Source organism: Rhinoderma darwinii, chromosome 5, assembly GCF_050947455.1.
Source record: "Rhinoderma darwinii isolate aRhiDar2 chromosome 5, aRhiDar2.hap1, whole genome shotgun sequence".
NCBI classification, from domain to species: Eukaryota; Metazoa; Chordata; class Amphibia; order Anura; family Rhinodermatidae; genus Rhinoderma; species Rhinoderma darwinii.
In genome coordinates, this window is record NC_134691.1 from 271,624,905 (window position 1) to 271,649,464 (window position 24,560).

Sequence of the window (24,560 nt, forward strand, 5' to 3'; positions counted from 1 at the left end):
TCCTAGTAAAACAAGTAAAAACGCCCAGATGTAACACACACAATACACGCCCAGTTGTACTTAACTTTAAACACGCCCAGTTGTACTTAAGAAAGGCTCATTTGCATAAATATAAAAATGCTCATAACTTGGCCAAAAATGCTCGTTTAAAAAAAACAAAAAAAACGTTACTGTAATCTACATTGCAGCGCCGATCTGCTGCAATACGAGATAGGGGTTTGAAAATCTGGTGACAGAGCCTCTTTAAACAACTTTTTTAATCAGATTTTTTTTCTTGAAAAAAATAAATACATGGAGTTGGTGAATAAAACACATTTCTTTAAAGCGTTCATATCGTGTATCTATTATAAAGCAGTGAAATGATGTCTTATTGATGTGAATGTCCAAATGGCTGTGCAGTGAGGGAAAAGCTTCCCATTTCCAACAGCATCTGGTAATGTTTGATGGATGCATCGGTCTCATATGTATCCCATAAGATTCTTAGGATAGAATGATATCTGCAATTAACTGCCTAATGACTTCTGTAAACGAAACACAAGAAGAAATGGAGGATTAACCTACACCGACTCCATCTGGAAAACATGTTCCATGTGCTGCCTGGCATGATGGTTCTAAAGGATTGAATATCAATCTTACAAGCACCGCCATGGATTAAACCCCAGCCATCAGCACTTTAATACACTCTGCATTGAACAGCAGTAGCACTTTAAGTACCATCTTTAGAAATATGCTTATTCCGTCAAGATGGATTCACATTCGCTCCGGCCGACATACATTTACACATCCACTGCATGCCTGTCATTTCTGAGAAACGGAATACTCTTATCGCCCAGCTGGTTATGTTTGCCTTTTACATATGGGAAAACGTACTGCCTAGTGTAAATGTGAGGTCTCCAAGGGGTTCTGTTACCATATAAAAACACAAGGCCACAGATTGAGAGGACTTCAAATATTCTTTATAATTTATGGTAGGAGTAGTAGTACATTATTCCTTATAATACACCCCACCTCAGCTGAGCAGAACTTCTTTTTGAAGGGGAAGACTGCAGTCCACCATTGATTGACTGCTATGAAGGCCCCTCATCCCTTCAGCGGCTGAGGTGTGTGTTATGTTGCTATGCAGAACTTTAAAAAACAAAACGGGAGCACTGCATGGCAGTTAATCATTGGTTAGTGGATAGTAGACTGCGCAATAACCTAGAATATCGGATATCCAGCATCTTTCAGGTTTCTTTGGGAATTAGAGCACGCAGTTTAACATACAGTACAATCTAATGTCGGGAAAGCTGGATGACAAATTATAACTCCAGGTAATCTGTCATGTGAAAAACAATCCCAGTGGATTATAAGAATTTACCGAATTGTCCAGGAGCATAAGAAGACCACGACTTACAGCCCCGACAAAACTGTAAGGCTATGTTCACACAGAGTTTTTTGACAAGTTTTTTTACGCGGAAACCGCGCCGCAAAACTCGTCAAAAACGGGCCGAAAATGCCTCCCATTGATTTCAATGGGAGGCGGAGGCGTCTTTTTACCGCGAGCGGTAAAACCGGGAGAAAGAAGGGACATGCCCTATCTTCGGGCGTTTACGACTCTGACCTCCCATTGGCATCAAAAAAAGAAAGCGTATTTCGCGGCGTTTTATGCCCGCGGGGCTCAAAGGCAGCGGGTGAAAAACGCAGCGAAAAACGTCACGAAAATCAGCGTGCAGGGAGAGGAAAATCTGCCTCAAACCTTCAAACGGAATTTTGAGGCAAAAATTCCGCCTGCAAAAAAAACTCTGTGTGAACATAGCCTTAGTGCTCCAGCACTGGCGTCAGGGACTTTATTGTGATCTTCTGAAACCACTAAGCACATAGTGTGTGTGTGTGTGTGTGTGTGTGTGTGTGTGTGTGTGTGTGTGTGTGTGTGTGTGTGTGTGTGTGTGTGTGTGTGTGTGTGTGTGTAAAAGGCGCCCAAAAAATAACAATGTTAAATGGGCAAGCCATCCAAAATAAAAAATAACGCTGGCAAATGGGGCACAACAGTTACTTTCCAATAGAATGAATGGGCGACACTATATGTTACAATTTTTTTTTACATTTTTTAAACAAGATCCAGGAAACTCCAGTAAACACGCAAGTGGGCGCACAATCCGCAAAGCAAAAAACGATACTACTGATACTAGTAATAATTAGGAACCTGAACAACACAAACAATAAAAGGTCTACTGTCAAAACTATCAATTATTGACATAGCTGCTCCTCACTCAGCCTTAGCAAATATTACCTGAATGGCTTTCTAATATGAAGTATCAACTCTTAACCATCTGTAGCATTTTGCCTGTTATGTAAATTTCCATTTACTCAAAGTTTATAAATGATTTACTATGGAAATGATTATTACATGACATCCTTATCTGGCAGCTCAACATCTAACAGGGAGCAACAGTAATCTAACTGTCAAAAATCTGTCACCACCATCACACCGGTAATTACGAAATGTCTTATAGGTTATACCAGTCTAGGGAGAAACTCAACTTTTATTACAGTGAATGCAATGCTGCATAGCTTAGGATAAATTATACTAAACCTACCAGGATTTGTTCATACAGGAGGTGGTGCCAACCTAGATACCTAAAAAGTAGTAATAATATAACCTATAAATATTCATATTCCCTCAGAGCAGCGGTCTGCGTGTCCAGGTCCCCAGAGCCAGGACTCTAGAGCGTTCAATGCCGAGAGCACAATGATCTTTATGACATAGTTACAGAACAGAACATGCGAATACATGCCAATATAAACCGTGCCATCCACAGCAAACATGCTACAGTTGTAGGTGCAGAATGGATGTGGTGGGCAATACTAATTCTTTGTACTGAGCAAACACCAAGTTTTGATATAACGGATTTATAATGTTAATTTTAGGAGGATTCGGAGTTGAAATGGGAGAATGGATTGGCCAGATATTATGTACTATCAGATGGTCATAAAAATAGTATTAAATCACTTAAAAGGATAGAGAACATTCAGGAATAAAAGAAAAAAAATGCAAACTCAAAATTAGCTTTTAGAATAAACTACAATAGTCTTCTTAATAGTTATCTCTGCGTAGTCCTACGCTTCGGTTTTTCAAAATGTCCTTATTTCATATATTTTACAGCTCTGTGCTGGAATGAAGTGCCAGATTATCAGACTTTTGAGATGATCTGATACCCGGTTAGGCCTCATGCACACGACCGTAAAAACACCCGTTATTACGGGTCGTAATTACGACCCGTAATAACGGGCTCATAGACTTCTATTGGCCACGGGTACCTTCCCGTTTTCTTACGGGAAGGTGCCCGTGCCGTTGAAAAAGATAGAACATGTCCTATTTCAGGCCGTAATAACGGCACGGACAGCCCATAGAAGTCTATGGGGCTCCCGTAATAACGGGTGACTACGTGTGTGCACCCGTCATTACGGGAGCTTTGCTAGACGACGTCGGTAAATAGTCACTGTCCAGAGTGCTGAAAGAGTTAACTGATCGGCAGTAACTCTTTCAGCACGCTGGACAGTGAATTCCGATCAGAATATAGAGCAACCTGTAAAAAAAAGACGTTCATACTTACCGAGAACTTCCTGCTTCCTCCAGTCCAGTCTCCCGGCCGTTGCTTTGGTGACGCGTCCCTCTCGACATCGGGCCCGACTTCCCTGGATGACGTTTCAGCCCATGTGACCGCTGCAGCCAATCACAGGCTGCAGCGGTCACATGGACTGCGCGTAATCCAGGGATGTCGGGCTGGATGTGAAGAGAGGGACGCGTCACCAAGACAACGGCCGGTAAGTATGAATTTCTTTAACTTTTATTACAGAAAGGGCTGTCCCTTCTCTCTATCCTGCACTGATAGAGAGAAGGGCTGCCGATTAGTGCAGTGTAATTTTGCAGCCAAAAACGTGCCCGTAAATACGGGTGAAATACGGGTGACACCGGGCCCGTATTTACAGGCACGGGCCCGTAAATACTGGTGCAAAACGGGTCGAATACGTGTGACCAAGGACCCGTATTTACGCCAGTATTTACAGGTGGGAAAAAATACGGTCGTGTGCATGAGGCCTTAAAGGTATTTCACTATTTTATATGACTAAATCAAAATATGTAGTAAAATAAAAAACAATATTGTTTATTTTACTTATTTATTATGGTATGGCTGTTATTTTTGCAAGTGACAACAAGATCTATCTTAATAGGGTCAGTTAACACAGAGTTTTGACAAGTTTTTTGACGCGGAAACCATGTCAGAAATCGCGCCATAAAACAGCCGAAAATGATTTCAATGGAAGGCAAAGGTGTTTTTTTCCGCAAGCGGAAAAACGGTTCACGGGGAAAAAGAAGCGACATGCCCTATCTTCGGGCGTTTACGTCTCCGACCTCCCATTGACATCAATGGGAGGCAGAAAAAGTGTATTTCACTGCGTTTTTCGCCTGCGGCGCTCAATGGCAAAAAATGCAGCGAAAATCGGCATGCAGGCAGAGCAAAATCTTCCGTAGTAAGACATGTCCAACCTTTTTGCGGTGCAGGCTCCCGGGCAATGCAAGGACCATCGAAACCACGGTCGTGTGCATGGGCCCATTGAAGTGAATTGGGCCGCAATTCACCCACAGATTTGCACGTGAATTGCGGTCGCAAAAATACGTTCGTGTGCATGGGGCCTAAGAAAATTATTCAAAATTACTTTCAGCCTCTCATTGACACGTTTCTAAGGAGGTTTAATAAGGTACAAATGAGTCTAAGGTGTTTGTCTTGTATGTTTGAATGAGTCTATAAACTGGAGTTTATAGACCTGCTTTGACCAATCATGATCACTGTTGCTCAGCAGTGTACGTGACAGCACATGACAGGTCAGCCTGCTGTCCGCTTGTAGAGGAAGCTGCTAAACTATGTATTCTGAAGGGGCTGGATAAATGTGGAGTCACTCGTATATTCATGAGAAACCAGTTAAGACACATCTGGAATAGAACAATGTATGTCATATAAATAAAATAACCTTCACATGGCACAACATATAACTATTACATTATTCTAAGCAAATATGTATGCGAAAACCGCAGAACATTAACCGCTTAATGACCAGGCCTATTTTCATTATTTTTTTCACCGTCGCATCCAAAGAGTCACAACTTTTTCATTTTCCAGTCTACACACCTGTATAAGGGCTTGTTTTTTGCAGGACAAGTTGGATTTTTCAATTGCACCATTTGTGGGTGCATATAATATATTGATTTACTTATATTAAAAAACAATTGGGGAGGGAATTTAAAAAAACAAAAGCTATTCCGGAATTGTTTTTCGTGTTTTAAATTTACGCTGTTCACTATGCGGTATAAATGTCGTGTTGCCTTTATCCTATGGATTGGTACGACTATGGGGATACCAAAAATGTATGTTTTTTTTAAGTTTTACTACGTTTTCACAATAAATGAATCGCGGCAATCCAAGAGCTGTAACTTTATTTTTCCATCAATGTGGCCATATGTGGGCTTGTTTTTAGTGGGCTTTAGTTTTTATTGGTACTATTTTCGGGTATATGGGACTTAAGTTTTTTTTGTACATTTTTTGGTGGGGATGGAAAAAAAAAGAAATGTTGCTGTTGTTTTTTGCGGGGTTTTTTTTTGTACGCCATACACCCGGCAGGTTAATTAATGTGTTAACTTTATTGTTCGAGTCATAACGATCGCGGAGTTAGTATATGTGTATTTTTTTTTAACACTTGTTTTTATACTTTTACTGTAATCTTTTTTTTTTTTTTTTCTTTTTTCATAAACTTTAACAGTTTTTAATAAAAAAAATTTTAGTCCCACTAACGGACTTCACTATGCGATCTTCTGATTGCATCACGCTATGGAAATAAAGATAAAAACAAAGCGCACATCGTGCCTGAATTTGTATGTATAACGAAAAAATGTATATGGTCAAGGGTACTGACCTGGTGATGTTATGCTAGGAGCACAACATCCCACACGTGCATTCAGAGGTAGCTCTGTCAGAGTCGGTTGCAGCCACAGTTCCCAGTCCGGAGATTTGAGGTTCAATATCCGCTGAATAAATCCAGTGTAAGGAAAAAAATCGGGGAAATCCAAGGGCGCAGCCGTATCCAGATAAAATTGTTTTTATTTGTACATAGAACAACAACAAAAAGGATTGTGTTTCGAAGCCGTACCGGCCTCTTCGTCAGGTCAGAGTACAAGTGATTGTCCTACGAAGGCACACAGTTTATATAATCCAAAAAACAGATGACTACCGGGTTAAAGAGGCTCTGTCACCAGATTTTGCAGCCCCTATCTGCTATTGCAGCAGATAGGCGCTGCAATGTAGATTACAGTAACGTTTTTATTTTTAAAAAACGAGCATTTTTGGCCAAGTTATGACCATTTTCGTATTTATGCAAATGAGGCTTGCAAAAGTACAACTGGGCGTGTTGAAAAGTAAAAGTACAACTGGGCGTGTATTATGTGCGTACATCGGGGCGTGTTTACTACTATTACTAGCTGGGCGTTGTGTATAGAAGTGTCATCCACTTCTCTTCACAACGCCCAGCTTCTGGCAGTGCAGCACTGTGACGTCACTCACAGGTCCTGCATCGTGTCGGCACCAGAGGCTACACTTGATTCTGCAGCAGCATCAGCATTTGCAGGTAAGTAGCTACATCGACTTACCTGCAAACGCCGATGCTGCTGCAGAATCATCTGTAGCCTCTGGTGCCGACACGATGCAGGACCTGTGAGTGACGTCACAGTGCTGCACTGCCAGAAGCTGGGCGTTGTGAAGAGAAGTGGATGACACTTCTATACACAACGCCCAGCTAGTAAAAGTAGTAAACACGCCCCGATGTACGCACATAATACACGCCCAGTTGTACTTTTACTTTTCAACACGCCCAGTTGTACTTTTGCAAGCCTCATTTGCATAAATACGAAAATGGTCATAACTTGGCCAAAAATGCTCGTTTTTTAAAAATAAAAACGTTACTGTAATCTACATTGCAGCGCCGATCTGCTGCAATAGCAGATAGGGGCTGCAAAATCTGGTGACAGAGCCTCTTTAAGTCAGAGGTCAGATTAAAAGGCGGGTTCAAACAGGTTGTTCTCAACGAAATAGGCCTGTTAACCCCTTAAAAACTTGTATATATATATATAAACACATATATATATATATTGATAAAATCAACCAAGTTTATATAGAATTAAAAAATAGTAATAAAAGTGTATATATATACACATAGAAAAATTACATTAGAAATTGTTAAAACAATTGCATTCGAAAGAATATATCTAAAAGACATGGAGCATATACATATATATACACACACACAAAAACACGTGAAAAGACTATCCAAAAAGATGTAACTTCCTATATGCGCTAATTGGAAATATACAAATAAATAAATGAATGCCTAGACATAAAAACAAATTAGTGCAGAGGATAAAAATGACATTAGGAGTGATCACATCATATATCTATATCCACTATATAAAAAGACAAAACGTGTTATATAATGGTCTACTTGAATTCATTCAGAAATGTCGGTTTTTGTGTTTTTAGTTTGAAGATGGTTTTATTATATTCATTCAGACCTGTCGGTTTTAGTGTTTTTAATTTGTGGATAGAAAAATATATTGTAACAATCTGAGTGACTAAGGTCTAATCAATAGGGATAATGACTAGAAACAGCTCTCTTAAAATCACGGATAAAACCATCCAAAAAGGGATATGAATAAGATACTCTATATATACGCTGGATGAGAACATATAAGCACCTAAAAGAATACATATCTAGACATAGAAAAAAGTATTATGAAATTTATAATGATATTTGGAAAGATCCCATTTCATGTCTACATACATTATATATGGAGCCAAAAAACTGCATTAAATAATGGTCTCATTGAGTTCGTTCAGACCTGCCGGTTTCAGTGTTTTTAATTTATAGATCCAAAATATTTCTTTTTTACAAAGAACGTTAAAACGGTCAGGGTAACTTACTGAGATCTGGTCGATTGGGGTGATAGTAAAACATGCAAAATTTCCCTCATGTGCTATAGTACAATGTCTGGAGACACTATGGAGCAAAAATTTATTTTTACAATTAAACCTATGTTTATTCAGTCTACAATGTAGGGGCTGAATTGTCCTTCCTACATATTGAATACCACATATACAGTTTATAAGATAGATCACAAAGCTAGATCGACAGTTTAGCTTCGTTTCAATGTTAAATGATTTTTCTGTTTGGTGTGATCTAAAAGTATATGTTTTGTCCGTAATTGATTTACAACAAAGACATCTATTTTGTCCACATTTAAAGCTCCCCTTTTCTAATAGTGGGTCGTATAGTTGTATTTTTTGTGACGAGTCTTTTAAAAAAGACAGATTCACCCGACTTGGAGCAAGAATATTTTTTATTGTTCTAGCTCTTTTGAACGTTACATGTGGTTTTGGAGGTAAGGTTTTTTGTAAAAACGGGTCATTTTGTAATATATGCCAATGCCTTTTTAATATCTCTCCTATTTTCTTATTCGCTGTATTATATTGTGTAATAAAATTAAAACCGAAATCATCTCGATTCTTCTCATCATTTTGTTCTTTAGGTACACTGCCATATTCTAGTACATTGTTGGTATATTTTATTAAGCAGTCTTCTTGGGACAATGCAGAGGTTTTCTTATATGCATCAGTTAATAGTGTATCTGGATACCCTTTATCTTTAAAACGTTTGTATAATATTTTGCTTTGTTTTTTAAAAACACAATATTTTTCTATCCACAAATTAAAAACACTAAAACCGACAGGTCTGAATGAATATAATAAAACCATCTTCAAACTAAAAACACAAAAACCGACATTTCTGAATGAATTCAAGTAGACCATTATATAACACGTTTTGTCTTTTTATATAGTGGATATAGATATATGATGTGATCACTCCTAATGTCATTTTTATCCTCTGCACTAATTTGTTTTTATGTCTAGGCATTCATTTATTTATTTGTATATTTCCAATTAGCGCATATAGGAAGTTACATCTTTTTGGATAGTCTTTTCACGTGTTTTTGTGTGTGTGTATATATATGTATATGCTCCATGTCTTTTAGATATATTCTTTCGAATGCAATTGTTTTAACAATTTCTAATGTAATTTTTCTATGTGTATATATATACACTTTTATTACTATTTTTTAATTCTATATAAACTTGGTTGATTTTATCAATATATATATATATGTGTTTATATATATATATACAAGTTTTTAAGGGGTTAACAGGCCTATTTCGTTGAGAACAACCTGTTTGAACCCGCCTTTTAATCTGACCTCTGACTTAACCCGGTAGTCATCTGTTTTTTGGATTATATAAACTGTGTGCCTTCGTAGGACAATCACTTGTACTCTGACCTGACGAAGAGGCCGGTACGGCTTCGAAACACAATCCTTTTTGTTGTTGTTCTATGTACAAATAAAAACAATTTTATCTGGATACGGCTGCGCCCTTGGATTTCCCCGATTTTTTTCCTTACACTGGATCTTCTGATTGCAGATATAATGCTTTGGTATACTTAGTATATATACCAAAGCATTATTGCCTGTCAGTGTTAAAACATCTTTGATGGGCCCCTGGATGCCAAGGTAACCCATCGGTGCCCCGCAATAAAGTCGCGGGTGTGCCGATGGGGTGACAGAGGGAGCTACCTCTGTCAAATACCTTAGATGCCGAGGTTGCTATTGACCGTGGCATCTAAGGGGTTAAACTGCTGGAATTGGAATTCTCTCCAATTCTAGCAGTTGCGGCAAAAGCCTGACTGTGTATAACAGTGGCAGTACCCACGAGATCCGAGTGACGGATCAATCTGTTATGATGCAGGAACTAGCACCCACTCGTGATGGATATATCTGTTGCTAGTCGTTAAGGGATTAATGTACACTAAAGGGCCTTTCCTAAATTTCTTCTGGTATGTCTCCTTTAGGGCTCATTTACACGAGCGTGATATACGTCCGTCTAACGCGCGTGATTTTGACGCGTGTCGTTCACACCTATATTAGTCTATGGGGCCGTGCAGACAGTCCGTGATTTTTGTGCAACGTGAGTCCGTTGCGTAAAACTCACGACATGTCCTATATTTCTGCGTTATTCGCGCATCACGCACCCATTGAAGTCAATGGGTGCGTAAAAACCACGCATGTCCCACGGAAGCACTTCCGTGGGACGAGCGTGATTCGCGCAACAGCTGTCAAACTATGAATGTAAACAAAAAAGCACCACGTGCTTTTCTGTTTACAAACATCCAAACGGAGTGTCATAATGATGGCGGCTGCGCGAAAATCACGCAGCAACGCATCATACGGGGCTGACACACGGAGCTGTTAAGTGCCTTTTGCGCATGCAAAACGCTGCGTTTTTTGCGTGCCCAAAACGCACACGCTCGTGTAAATGAGCCCTTATACATATAATGTTCCGCTATTGGCTTTAAAACAAGTGCATATTTAATTTCTAATGAATGCCTTACAGAGATCGAAAAAACAACAATCCGTTAACATGATGACTGCATGACCATCAATCTCGTACAAACCGATGAATCAATATTATCTACCTCAGTGAAACAGTTTACCAATTAAGTCTATCAGAGGGAAGCGATCTGTCTCCGATGTCCATCCATCTACCATGATCTTACATTGTACTGCACACTATTTTGTAAAAAGACAGAATTAAAACTGCATTCACAAAATTTGTAAAAAATGTATTTCTTGTACTTGCCAGAAAGTGAACAAAAACATATCACGAATAGCAAGATATATACATACTCGACAAAAAAAAAATAAAAAATTATATTAAAAGACTGCTGGGCACTGCAAACAAAGTATTCACACACCGCTGCCAAGCTCAGCTGTGGATTAGGAATGTGGTCATGAAAATACACACTTCACAATTAACTTGCAATGAAATATGAGGATTCTAAAGAATTTGGAATAATATTTTTTTCTTATGATTGGCAGCCCTTTTCAAGACACTTAAGTAGGCGCCGAGAAAGCAGACGGAGAGGAAGAAATAGGTTGATTTAAGTCATTTGTGGCGCTGATTAACCTTCTCAAAGATTAGGAATTCATTATCAAGCATGCTAAATTGACACACGCTGTTACCGGTGGGCCAAGCAAGCGCTCCATTTCCATGACTACAATCCTCGCACTGGCAGTCATTTTCTTTATAGACAGCAAAAACAATGTCAGATCAGGATACAGCAGCTTGATATGAAATATATCCAACTGCAGCCTGCAAGGGTATGAAGAAGCAGGATTATTTGTGACTTTCAACAAAGAAGCTGACGGAAGAACAGCTGGAGGTGAACAGTACAATATAGAGCAAGGATATGCATATTATTCAATGATCGGGATATACGGGACTAGCTAACCTTTGTGACAACGTCAGTGCATTGTTATTAGCCCTGTAAGAGAGATATATTAAGAAATATATGTCTGCCCTCTCTATTTAGATTACCATATCGGGATGAAGGTCCTGGGACGTCGGTATAATGACTGGAACATACCCAAAAACTTTGTTTTCATCTCTTGGAATAAAAAAAAACCCAAAACACTTGGGGGGAGGGGGGGATTAAATAAATAAGATCAGGCATTTGAATGAAGTTTGTATTCACGTTAATAATGACCAGTATTTTAGTTGGCTCTGCAATACAGTATATTGGGACCAATGAAAAGTGATTTATGTGGATCTACGTAGATCCTTTAACCACCTCCCATAGTTGAACATACTTTTATGTCCTAATTGCAGTGTTCTCACAGTAATAGAATATAATAGTTAGTCCTGGGGATCGAGCAGGCACAGCCAGCTGTGTCCGCACAACCACCATGGATAGCCTGTTTGTGACTGCCAGGGTCAGAGAAACCTCCGATCCTGCCTGTTTATCGACTAATAAGCCGCAGTCGCTAAGAAACTTCATAGTCTCTGTCAGCCCACTGGTACACCCCCGCAACGCGATCGAGGGGTGCCGATTAGATACAAAGACAGCTGGAGCCAATGACATGACACACTGAAAGGTAATAAAACTTATTATATATTATACATTATATTGGTAGAGAAAATCCACGGCACTCACCATTCTGTCGACTGAATGGCGAGTGCCGAGGATTTTCTCTACCAATATTGTTGCACTTATACTTAACCTTTTCACCACTGAGCACCACGCGACCACCTGTTGTGGATTTAATTGAATCTGTCCAGATATACGCTTCTGTCTATTACTGGGACTCCTAGTGCTTCAAGAGCCAAAGTAGTGCCGATGTTTTTCCTATCTTCTGGATAATAATATACATTATATTTATTGCAAATTCAAGTCCCCTGGTGGAACCCAAAAAAAATAAAAAATTCAATAAAAAGTGTAATAAAGTTTTTCAAAAAATAGAACATGGGGAGAGAACCTCCAGCTCACCTGACACACTCCAGTGTGTCGTAGTTGGCGCCCGGATCCTCGTGTCGGCACACGGATAACAACGAGAAGAAGGAAGGAAGGTAGGATCCAGCGCTGAGTAGCGTTAAAATGGAAGTTTTCCAAGTTTAATTAGTTAAATTAAAAAGAAGAATGTCCAGTAGTATTGGTCCTAGGTGTGTATGAAGTGGAGGGGTAGTATCCTCTGGGCCTACGCGTTTCGGACGACTGCCGCGTCCTTAAACAGCCAAGTTTAAGGACGTGGCAGTCGTCCGAAACGCGTAGGCCCAGAGGATACTACCCCTCCACTTCATACACACCTAGGACCAATACTACTGGACATTCTTCTTTTTAATTTAACTAATTAAACTTGGAAAACTTCCATTTTAACGCTACTCAGCGCTGGATCCTACCTTCCTTCCTTCTTTTTGTAATAAAGTTTATTTATTAAAAAACCAAAAATGGACTTGCTGTTTTTTTTCTCATTTCTTTTAAAAAGATAATAAAAAAGCTAATAAAACAGCCCTCATAGGTCAACAGAAAAAAAAAAAAGTTGTGGTTCTTGGAATGCAGCGACATTTTTTTCTCTATCAAACACTATTTTTTCAGTAAAACTTCCCAAAAGAAAACAAAAATTAAGCTACACATATCTGCTATCACCGTAATCGAAACAATCTGTAGAAACCAGTTGACATGTTATTTATACCACATAGTAAACAGCGTCAAAATAAAATGCTATCACAATAGCTAAATCACTTTTTTATTTAAAAAAAATTCATAAAAGTCAATCAATAAATTAGATCTTCCCCAAAATGTTGCTAGTAAAAACTACAACTTATCCCGCAAAAAACAAGGCCTCCTACATCTACATCGATGAGAAAATAACGGTCCTGTAGGTCCAAAACAGGCCGGTTATTAAGGTTAAAGGAGTATGAAGCATTTATGGCACAGCCACAGCATTTATGGCCCAAAATCGAACAAAAGGAGCATATAGACTAGAATGTATATATTGTATCAAAAAGATGTTTATTTATTAATTTAAGCAACATCAAAGATAAAAACACAAATATATAATATATTACAAAAATAAAAAAAATTATATCAAAACCCAAATATACAACGCCACATTGGTTTCCATGGAGTGAGATATGATATTATTTTGCTACATTAGGTAAAAGCAGCGTGGCAAGGAATATACGTGGCGGATATACGTATCACAATAGAGATGTATTGAATCATCACCTTGAAAAGCCTCTGACATCAAATATATACGTGCATATAGTACTGAAGCCTTGCAAGGAAAAGAAAAGATTAAATTCTTACTCACCTGAAATAAAGTGCAGTGCAGTAACTGGCGTGAATGCCGCCTCGACGCGCGTTTCTAGTTAGTTCTCCTCAGGAGGCGTGAGTAACAGCATTTATGGCATAGCCTTTGCTGATGCAAAGTATCCGCCAGTTGTCATTTGCGCGTGGCTCTCTCCATTAAACTCTATGAAATTTATTGAAAGAGCTAAGTGCTGCTTCCATTTATTATCATAATTCTTTTCAGAGAGAACCGTGCAAAAGCCATTAATACGGGATTAAAGGGAATGTTATTGTGTTTACTGCAGAGCTCAAAGTATTTCTATAGACTAGGACACAAAATTCTGCGTGTAAACCCGGCTTAGGTCTCCTTTCAGATCAAGTTCAGTAGCTCCGATCTCGCGTACATATTTTTGGATAAAAAGGAGGAGCGGATCTCAGCATAAAAGAGGGAAAACATTCCCTAATCTGCTCAGGGAATTTTTCCCCACTTCCCTGTGCCAAGATGGTTCTCTCGATCCAAAAAGCCACACAGGAGAGCCGATATCACCATCAAATCTCCCTGACAAACGAGAGGGCAGGATTTTACGGCATCATTGACAGTACTAGGTCTGGGCACAGATTACACAATAATGTCCCGATAATTCAAACAAGTTGGTTTCAGGGAAGTGGCTAGGGTGGAACAAAATCTAAAAATTTGAAGGAGCATGGATTACTGTGCTTTCTTGATTGAGGCTCTTAAATGGCAGTCAATATATATATATATATATATATATATATTATATATATATATATATATATATAATGGTTAATACTTCTGTACCAAAAAGTGCATATTTTAAAATCACTATAAAATGGGTCTGACACTCATGTACATACACAATAATAATAGTAGTTGTTCAACTAGCCCTCAATTCCAGCACAATATTTTACTCTTCTATGAATGTCGCTTAGATTAAGAGCCCATGTAATTTCTCTGCACTTATAGGACATCTTCTAAACTCCTCATTCCCTTCAATAAGCAATGGGATGGTGTTTAAGTGGCCATGACAGTTCCATATTGACACTGCATTTCATAAAAAAATCCATCTTGCTACACTCACTCCAAAACTGCTCAGGCAGCCAGAGAAACACTTAGAACAGATTGCAAACACTTACATTTCATCTGCGGCAAAATGATGCACAACGATCATCACACAGATCTGTTTCCATCTACATACCGGTGACAAGTACATGGAGCTGAGGGACATTTCTAGCCACAATTGACATCAATATATAGTATGCAATAAATATTAGGCTTTTAAAATACTGATTTTGCTAAAATTACATTTCGTATTTTATTTAAAAGGTGCTGCCTGATTAGAAAAGTCAAAAATCCTACTAGGGAATTCTGAGTTAATAGAAGGGGCTCTTAAGTCAGGATCCTCATCTAATAGCCAGAGCAGTTAAAAAGAGCATCCCTTACTTTAGATGACCCGACATCTCTGTGCATATGTAATGCTGCAATTTCTCCTGTGGTGGCACTGTAGGGAAATTGAACACTTGCTGCCAAGTTCCCTCGATTATAACAGTTGATTACTCGGGGTCCTAGTAATGCAAAACCTTATGATCTGCTTATCGTTATGAGACCCTTCAGACAAAAAGGTGTTGTTCAAATTGGATGAACCAGCTGTTACCAATCACATCTAAGTTCATAACTTAGACGTGATCGATAAAAGGTGGATCCTGCGTATCTCCTGCTGACCTGATAGATACAGGTTTCAGTGCTAGATACAGCTGCTGTGTATACAGGATACAAAAGTAGCTATATCTCAAAAATATATTTAGAAAGTTTCACCAAACACACATTTTATTTAAAAAAAATACAAAACGATTTAAAAAAGGTGTACATAGCCTTTAACCTCTTAACGCCGAAGGACGGATATATCCGTCCTCTGCAGCTGCTAGTTCGCGCAGGACGGCGGATATATCCGTCCTGTGATGGCGCGGGTACTGTCACTGTACCCACGCGATCAGCGGCAGGAGCACGGCTGTTATACACAGCCTGGCTCCTGCTGCAACTGCCGGAATCGAAGCGCGCTCCGATTCCGGCAGTTTAACCCATTAAATGCCGATGTCAATAGTGACAGCGGCATCTAATGTGTTTGACAGAGGGAGGGAGCTCCCTCTGTCACCCCATCGGCGCCCCCGAAAACAAATCGCGGGTCGCCGTCGGGTTTCCATGACAGCCGGGGGTCTAACAAAGACCCCCAGGTCTGTCTTCCGCAACTGCCTGTTAGGCGATGCCGGAGGCATGACCTAACAGGTTGCCTGTCAGTTTTACACTGACAGGCAATAATGCTTTGGTATACTAAGTATACCAAAGCATTATATATGCGATCGGCACATCGCATAGTGAAGTCCCCTGGTGGGACTAAAAAAAAAAATGTCAATCAGTTAAATAAAGTTGGTGAAAAAAATAAATAAAAAATTACAGTGAAAATCAAATAAAACTTAGTTTTATTTAGTAAAAGTGTCAAAACAAATAACACATACACATACATGGTATCCCCGCGATCGTAACAACTTGACCAATAAAATGAACACATTAATTAAACCGCCGGATGAACGGCGTCCAAAAAAAACGAAAAAAACAACGGCAAAATTCGCTCTTTTCTCCCATTCCCCCCATAAAAAATTAAATAAAAATGTATCTATAAGTCCTATGTACCCCAAAATAGTACTAATGAAAACTACACATTGGCCCGCAAAAATCAAGCCCCCATACGGCCACATCGACGGAAAAATAAAAACGTTACGGCTCTTGGAATGCGGCGATGCAAAAACAAGTAATTGTTTTCTAAAAGGGTTTTTATTGTGCAAACGTAGAAAAAACATATAAAACCTATACATATTTGGTATCCCCGTAATCGTGCCGACCCATAGAATAAAGTTAACATGTTATTTTTACGCTGCATAGTAAACGGCGTAAATTTATAACGTGAAAATGAATGCTGGAATAGCTGCTTATTTTCAATACACTCCTAAAATAAAGTTAATAAAAGTTAATCAATATATTATAAGCAACCAAAAATGGTACAATTACAAAATACAACTCGTCCCGCAAAAAACAAGCCCTTATACGGCTATGTCGACGGAGTAAAAAAAAAATTATGACTCTTGGAATGCGACCGTGAAAAAACAAAAATTAATCCTTGGTCATTAGCGTGCAAAATGGCCCAGTCATTAAGGGGTTAATGCCTCGGCTGTCTAAATACTGCTCTTTGTTTACGAAAAGGAGTTGGGGAAAGGATGACTGCCCTAAGCACATTGCAGGCACTCAAAAGTGTGCCTTACTTTCAAGCCCTTTTGGCCATTGCACTGGGAAACAGAGCTGAATATACACAGTCGAGTCACAATATTATGACCTCCTCCTACTTTCGACGAAGCAGACGAATGGTCACTGCTCCTATGCTAACAAAGGTGCATCTGAAAAAAAAGGCCTCAATTTGCACAGCAGTATCGGAATTGGACCACCGATGATTGGCAAAGGGTTGCCTTCTCCGATGAGTCACATTTTCTGTTTTATCGAACGGATGGACGATGGCATGTCAGGCCAGAAAAATCAGAGAACCAACACCCTGCAACCATTGCTGGAAGAACACAAGCTGGTGGTGGCACCGTTATGGTCTGGGGAATTTTTTCATGGCATTCTCTGGGCCCACTCATCCATGTGGACGGCACTCTGAACCAATTTGTGTATGAGTCCACCATTGCAGATCACGTCCCCTCATACATGTTGTTTGTATTCCCTGGGGCAGATGGAAACTTCCAGCAAGACAATGCGACACGTCACACGGCTAGAAATGACAGTGGTTGGAAGAGCACGACCAAGACTTCCAAGTACTTCCCTGGCCCCCTAATTCGCCAGACTTGAACCCAATTGAGTATCGTTGGGACCACCTCGATCGCCTTGTTCGCACTATGGACCCCCCCACGCACCTTCCAGCAAATGTGGGATGCACTGCAGTCAGCATGGCTCCAGATACTGGAGACAACCTACCAGCCCCTTATTAAAATCACTCCCAGCCCGTCTTGCTGCTGTCCGTGCTGCACATGGCGGTTACTCTGGATATTAGCTGGTGGTCGTAATAATGGGACTCGACTGTGTAATAACTAACCCAGCTGTAATTACTGCAATAAAATACACACATAAACCAAGGTAATAACTGAATGGGAGAAATACACAGTACCTCTATGGCTGTCACTGTCAAAAAGAGGTCTAGTCTTGAGTCCTGAAACACGGAATGAACTTGTGATGACATCCCAAGAAGAGTACAGTTGGTAACTACTGCTATTATCCCCATGGTTTCAAATGCCAACTAATTAAAAAAAAAAAAAAAAAGAAGAACAAATAAGGCACACAGATTCAGTAACTCCGCAATGACAATCATCTTTTACTAACAAAAACCACTTGTAAAGTTTTGTAATATATTGTTTCAACCGTTAAATGACTTCTTAATCATAACATTAACTGTTTTTTTATTTTCATGTGCATTCTTAATACACCGAGCACAGAAATATTGACAAACTAATTGTTTTAGTGATCACATTTTAGGGGTACTCGACACACTGTATATGATCCAGTTGTGAATACCCAAAGCAGGGTGTTCATGAGGAAGATAAATGCAGTAGGTCCAATTTGCATGACAGCTTATGTTGGAAGCCCATGGAGATTCTGATTTGCGAAGTATATTTATGTGCTTCCTAAAACTATGCCACCCACCACGTGGTTCTAGAGCAATACTCCCTCCAGTGCAATTCCTGTAATATTATGCAGCAGTGCACTGACACATAAGTGCTGCATATACATTCACACACCCATTCAGACACCATTTGACATATATAATTAATCTACGGTATATAAAAAGTTTATAGAATCTGTAAAAACATTGAATCACTTATCTTGTACTGATCCTGAGGTCTATATTACATTCTAGAGCTGCATTCACAATTCTGCAGGCTTCAGAACTGAAATCTCCCAGTATTTCTTTGTTGGCTCTAGTCTTTCTCAGGTGACTTGAACTTTTGAAAGCAAAGTCTTTACGCCAGACACAGTACAGTAATCTCACATTAAAAAAAAAATACTTGTCCACTGCATTACAGGATGTCAGCTACAGTTAACCGATTGTACACCGTCAGTAGAACTGTGAATACAGCTCTGGTCTATAATACAGGCTGTTACTCAGGATTACTAAGCAAAGTAATAGGTCAGCTAAACTGAGAAACATAAAAAGCTAATTAAAAAGTAATACATGGTGAAGTCAAGCTGCAAATATTTACCATCCAAACTCCAATGCTGGAGGAAGGTTCAGCAAAAGGACGCTTGAACACACGACACATTTTTAATGCGTCCGAGTACAGTTCGGTCACATTATTAAGAACAGCAAGAAGGGCCGCAAGTGGATATACACATGAGAAGAGACTGACGTAGCCAAACAACAGGAATAACTCCAAGTAATCATCAAAAGTTCCCTGAAAAGGAGAACAGAAGGTTAACATATCGTAATAGAAACTTTAAAGACAAAGTATTGCTATTATAATAGATTAAAAGTTAAAGAGCAACCACAGTCACAGTTGATAATAACATTAACTCCAAAGAGTTAAACGGTGTTAGATCTCCTGGGATCGTTGCTTATGATGGCCGAGTAAGTGGCGTAAAACATAGGATATACAAGCCCAATTTACGAGTTCAGCAAAACCTGAAAAGTTTTAGATTTACCTAGTTTAATTCAGTCTGCAACTTAAAGAGGCTCTGTCACCAGATTTTCAAATCCCTATCTCCTATTGCAGCAGATCGGCGCTGCAATGTAGATAACAGTAACGTGTTTTTTTTCTTTCAAAAACGAGCATTTTTGGCCAAGTTATGACCATTTTTATATTTATGCAAATGAGCCTTTCTTATGTACAACTGGGCGTGTTTAAAGTTATGTCCAACTGGGCGTGTATTGTGTGTGTACATCTGGGCGTTTTTACTTGTTTTACTAGCTGGGCGTTGTGAATAGAAGTGTATGATGCTGACGAATCAGCATCATCCACTTCTCTTCGTTACCACCCAGCTTCTAGCAGTTCACAGACACACAGTGTGTCCTCGCTCAACCGACGCAATGAAGTTCCTGTGGGAGGAAGTGAGTGACGTCACAGCGTGATCTCGCGAGGACACGCTGTGTGTCTGTGCACTGCCAGAAGCTGGGTGGTAACGAAGAGAAGTGGATGATGCCGATTCGTCAGCATCATACACTTCTATTCACAACGCCCAGCTAGTAAAACAAGTAAAAACGCCCAGATGTACACACACAATACACGCCCACTTGGACATAACTTTAAACACGCCCAGTTGTACATAGGAAAGGCTCATTTGCATAAATATAAAAATGGTCATAACTTGGCCAAAAATGCTCGTTTTAAAAAAAAAACAAAACGTTACTGTTATCTACATTGCAGCGTCGATCTGCTGCAATAGGAGATAGGGGTTTGAAAATCTGGTGACAGAGCCTCTTTAAATTACCAAGAAGCAGAAAAACATCTGATAAAATGCATATTTAAATCTCAAGGTGTATGTGAACAGTAAAATAATGAAATTATGCAAAATACCCGAAAACAAAATCTTTATAACTTAATAAAGAAAAAAACCAACAGAGAAAAAGATAAAGGCACACGGTCTTGGGTGCTGATATCCTGTATGATTACAAAGTTTCAATGGAAGTATTCCAGAGTTATCACTAAATGATAACATATCATCATTGAATAAAAGCTAAGCATATCAAGGCCTTGTACTAATGATGTCATAATAAGTGTGACATCATGTGACACATTCCGGGGGCCTCAAATGGATGAACTGGGTGTGTGGCCCAATGAAGAAGTCAGTCAGAGCCAGAAGAAGGGTAGAGAAAGAATGTGCCGAGGCACAGAGGTCCCAATTTCCCAGCCACCATAGAAATGGTGTCAATGGTAGCAGTTAAAATATAACTTTTATTAGTGGATCAAACAGACAGACAGCAACACAAAGTTAAAATTGTATCAAAAGACGGCTCATGTGTATCGTAAAGATCAATGTGCACGTCGCTGGATGCAATGAGAGAGACCGATTCGGCAGCTGCATTAGCATTAGCATTAGCCCCGTGTTATCCCCTGAGGACGTTGCTTCTGTAACGAAACATGTCGGGGGGGCTATCGCCATCTTAATAATCACTGACGGCTTAGTCACTTGCTCTAATTGTGTGGGACTGATCCTACGAACGGCAGTCTGCAGCTGCCGAATCGGTCTCTCTCATTGCATCCAGCGATGTGCTGGGTGCGTGCACATTGATCTTTACGATACACATGAGCCGTCTTTTGATACAATTTTAACTTTGTGTTGCTGTCTGTCTGTTTGATCCACTAATAAAAGTTATATTTTAACTGCTACCATTGACACCATTTCTATGGTGGCTGGGAAATTGGGACCTCTGTGCCTCGGCACATTCTTTCTCATTGTTTATTCATCCCTGCCAGCCACTAGGGGTCTTCCTTTTGCTTTTCAGAAGAAGGGTAGAGACACACATATATGGATTTTCTAAAAGTTCACCTTGTATTTTTATTTATTTTTGCATCCCAGTAGAGGAAAAAAAATGGAAATCCTTGTTTTCCCACTACATGAATGTCAAATGTTTGTGTAAATGCCAAACCCTTCGTCCAGGATGCATTGACGTTATATATTAGCCAGCAATGGCGAATCATCATTGGGCGTTTTGGGCGTCCGCCTGGAGCCCGAGGGGCCCTACGACCACCCCAAGCCCAATGCGTTTTTACTGCGATTTTGCCGCAAATCGCGGCAAAAATAGCGACTAAACGGCATTGTGTATGTCCTGTAAAAGACCAGCAGACATAAAGGTCACATGACATTATGTCTGCAGTTCTTGTTACTGATTAGAGACTTGCTGGTCACATGACCGCAGGTCCTACAACAGCAGCAAGAGAGAAGACTGTGAGGTGAGGTGAGCTGCTAGGTAAGTATGAGGGGATCATGGATTGGTTTAAGGGGTCTGTGTTTAGGGGGTCTGCATTTAGGTGGTCTGGGGTCTGTATTTAGGTGGTCTGGTCTGGGGTCTGAATTTAGGAGCTCTGGTCTGGGGTCTTTATAAGTTGAAGTTGTCTGTATTTATGGGGTCTGTAGTAGTTTAGGGGGTCTGGTATGGGGTCTGTATTAAAGGGTTCATCTGGGGTCTTTATTTAGGAGGTCTGGGGTCTGTATTAGTTTAAGGGGTTTAAGGGGTCTGTATTAGTTTTAGTGGTCTATATTTTGAGGGGTCTGGTCTGGGTTCTGTTAGTTTAAGGGTCTGTATTTAGGAGGTCTGGGGTTCTGTATTAGTTTAAGGGGTCTGGTCTGGGATCTGTATTTAGGAGGTCTGGGGTCTGTATATTTAAGGGGTCTGGTCTGGGATCTGTATTTAGGAGGTCTGGGGTCTGTATATTTAGGGGGTCTGGTCTGGGGTCTGTATATTTAGGGTTCTGTATTTAGGAGGTCTGGGGTCTGTATATTTACAGGGTTTGGTGTCTATATTTAGGGGGTCTGGGCTCTGTATTAGTTTATGGGGGTCTGTATTTAGGAGGTCTGGGGTCTGTATATTTACGAGGCTGGTGTCTATATTTATGGTGTCTGGGCTCTGTATTCATTTATGGGTGTCTGTATTTAGGGGGTCTGGGTTCTATATTAGTTTAGAGCGTCAGGTATGGGGTCTGTATTAGTTTATGGGGTCTGTATTTAGGGGGCCTGGTCTAGGGTCTGTATTAGTTTAGGGGGTCTGGGGTATGTATTAGTTTAGGGAGGCAGGTCTGGGGTCTGTATTAGTTTATGGGGTCAGGTCTGGGGGCCATATTTAGGGAACTAGTCTAGGGTCTGTGTTAGTTTAGAGAGTCAGGTATGGGGTCTGTATTAGTTTATGGGGTCTGTATTAGTTTAGGGGGTCTGGGGTATGTATTAGTTGATGGGGTCAGGTCTGGGTTCTGTATTTAGGGATATGGTCTGTATTAGTTTATGGGGTCTGTATTTAGCGGGCCCGGTCTGGGGTCGGTATTAGTTTAGGGGGTCAGGTTTGGGGTCTGTATTTAGGGGTCTGGTCCGAGGTCTGTATTTAGGGTGCTTGTTCTGTGGTCTGTATTTGTTTAGGGTGCTTGTTATGGGGTCTGTGCTTGTTCTGGGGTCTGTATTTGCTTAGGGTGGTCTGGGGATGGCAATAGTTTAGAAGGTCTGGGGTCCGTATGCATTCTAATTTATTAGTATGAGTAAAAGGGGTTACTAAGGGGTTGTAATGTATGGTCTTGGGCCTTGGTGTCTGAATTTTTGTGTTTCTATAGAGGCTGGAAATGACTGCAGAAGCGAGGAGCAAAGACGTCTCATCAGGAGAAGTCGCCATACCGGTCTGTGTCAGATGGAGAAGAAAAGAGACGACTCCCATCAGAGAAGACGTCATTTGTGAGTCACTGGATCTATAGAGAATTTGTCCTTCTCCTGACATGTCTGATGTAGGAAATCCTTGTATTCCACATAAAGTCTTTGTGTACCCAGGACTAATAGACAAATGTGTGTTACCATTCCCATTGTCAAGAGAATGTGTCCCTACACAGTGTGATACTGTCAGCGCTGGTTGGATACTGTCAGTATGTAGGGACACAACCCTTTGACAAGAGGAATCGTAACACCCATTTGTCAATGCTCGCACAAAAAGGTGGTGTTCACTATAGACACGGCAGAGCGGCATTGGGGAAGGGGGGGCCAAGTTAGTGGAACAGCCCAGGGCCTATGGTCTACTTAATCCGCCACTGTTAGCCAGCCACAGTGTCACTCTATGAGCCCTCATATAAGTGGCAGGTAGGCAAAAAATTCCAAGCTCCTGTATTACTCTGTGCTGCGCTAACAAGTCTCTTTAAGTGGTATTCAGCCACAATGCAGCCAAACTATTGGGCACCACTATTATGGGTAACTGTCAGACTGCTGGACCTTTGCTTTAACAATGGCAGATAATTTGTTCACTTTTAAATGAAAATGACAGAGATTGTGTCATGACTATCCTGTTTGTTGCATGTCCAGCCTCAATACTAATACTGGTCAATGACAGCTGGACACCCCAGGAGGTCACAGAAGTGGTTGTGCAAAACAGGGTACATTTGCTAATACTGGCGTACTGTCACACAGAACGCCATTATGCTATTACAGTGTAGCATGTGCTGTATTTCCAAAATGGCGCACAATTCCTCGACTGAGGAATACAGTGCAGCTACTGAACTACGCCAGGTAGTACCCAAGTAACTCACCACCAGTTTGGATGGAAAATATGCAGAAAACATTTTTGAATTTAAAACCAAAAATCTTTTCAATGCATTGTCAGATATGACCCAATATGCATTACAACAAATTAAAAGCATGTACTATCGGTAGGAGAGGAGGTGGGTCTCAAAGCGGATTTGTCTTCATACTATGCTACCCTATATATGTGTAGTATAGTATAGAGACCAAAGTAGCACTATTAGTCTACAATTAGTCCAAAAAATAGCCTAATAAAGAACACAGCAGACTTATTAGTTATGAGTCCACTGTATTTATGAGAGGAGCGCTCCCCCCCCAGCCTTCTCACCAGTAATTGAGGTCTGATTCTGTTTCTGCATGCATACATGGCAGCCCGCCAGTCACTGGTGAGAGGGGTGGGTGACGTGGGAAGTGCCCCTCCCCATGAACACAATTGAGTCATAACTGTAAGTCCACTGTATTCCCGAATAGGCTCTAT

The 24,560-nt window shown here is 40.2% G+C and overlaps 1 protein-coding gene and 1 long non-coding RNA gene across 3 annotated transcripts in view; one reads left to right on the forward strand and one right to left on the reverse strand.

The window, feature by feature from the left end:
* Window positions 1-24,560, forward strand: part of LOC142652910 (uncharacterized) — an 854,242-nt gene that overhangs the window by 368,289 nt on the left and 461,393 nt on the right. The gene's annotated exons all lie outside the window — the stretch shown is intronic.
* ANO10 (anoctamin 10) overlaps window positions 1-24,560 on the reverse strand; it is a 298,943-nt gene that overhangs the window by 156,650 nt on the left and 117,733 nt on the right. For both annotated transcript variants that reach the window (XM_075827148.1, XM_075827147.1), the window contains exons 10-11: window positions 19,081-19,272; window positions 17,991-18,119 (exon numbers count right to left, since the gene is read on the reverse strand). In XM_075827148.1, the coding sequence (XP_075683263.1) occupies window positions 17,991-18,119; window positions 19,081-19,272 (321 nt within the window). The remainder of the gene's footprint in view (window positions 1-17,990; window positions 18,120-19,080; window positions 19,273-24,560) is intronic.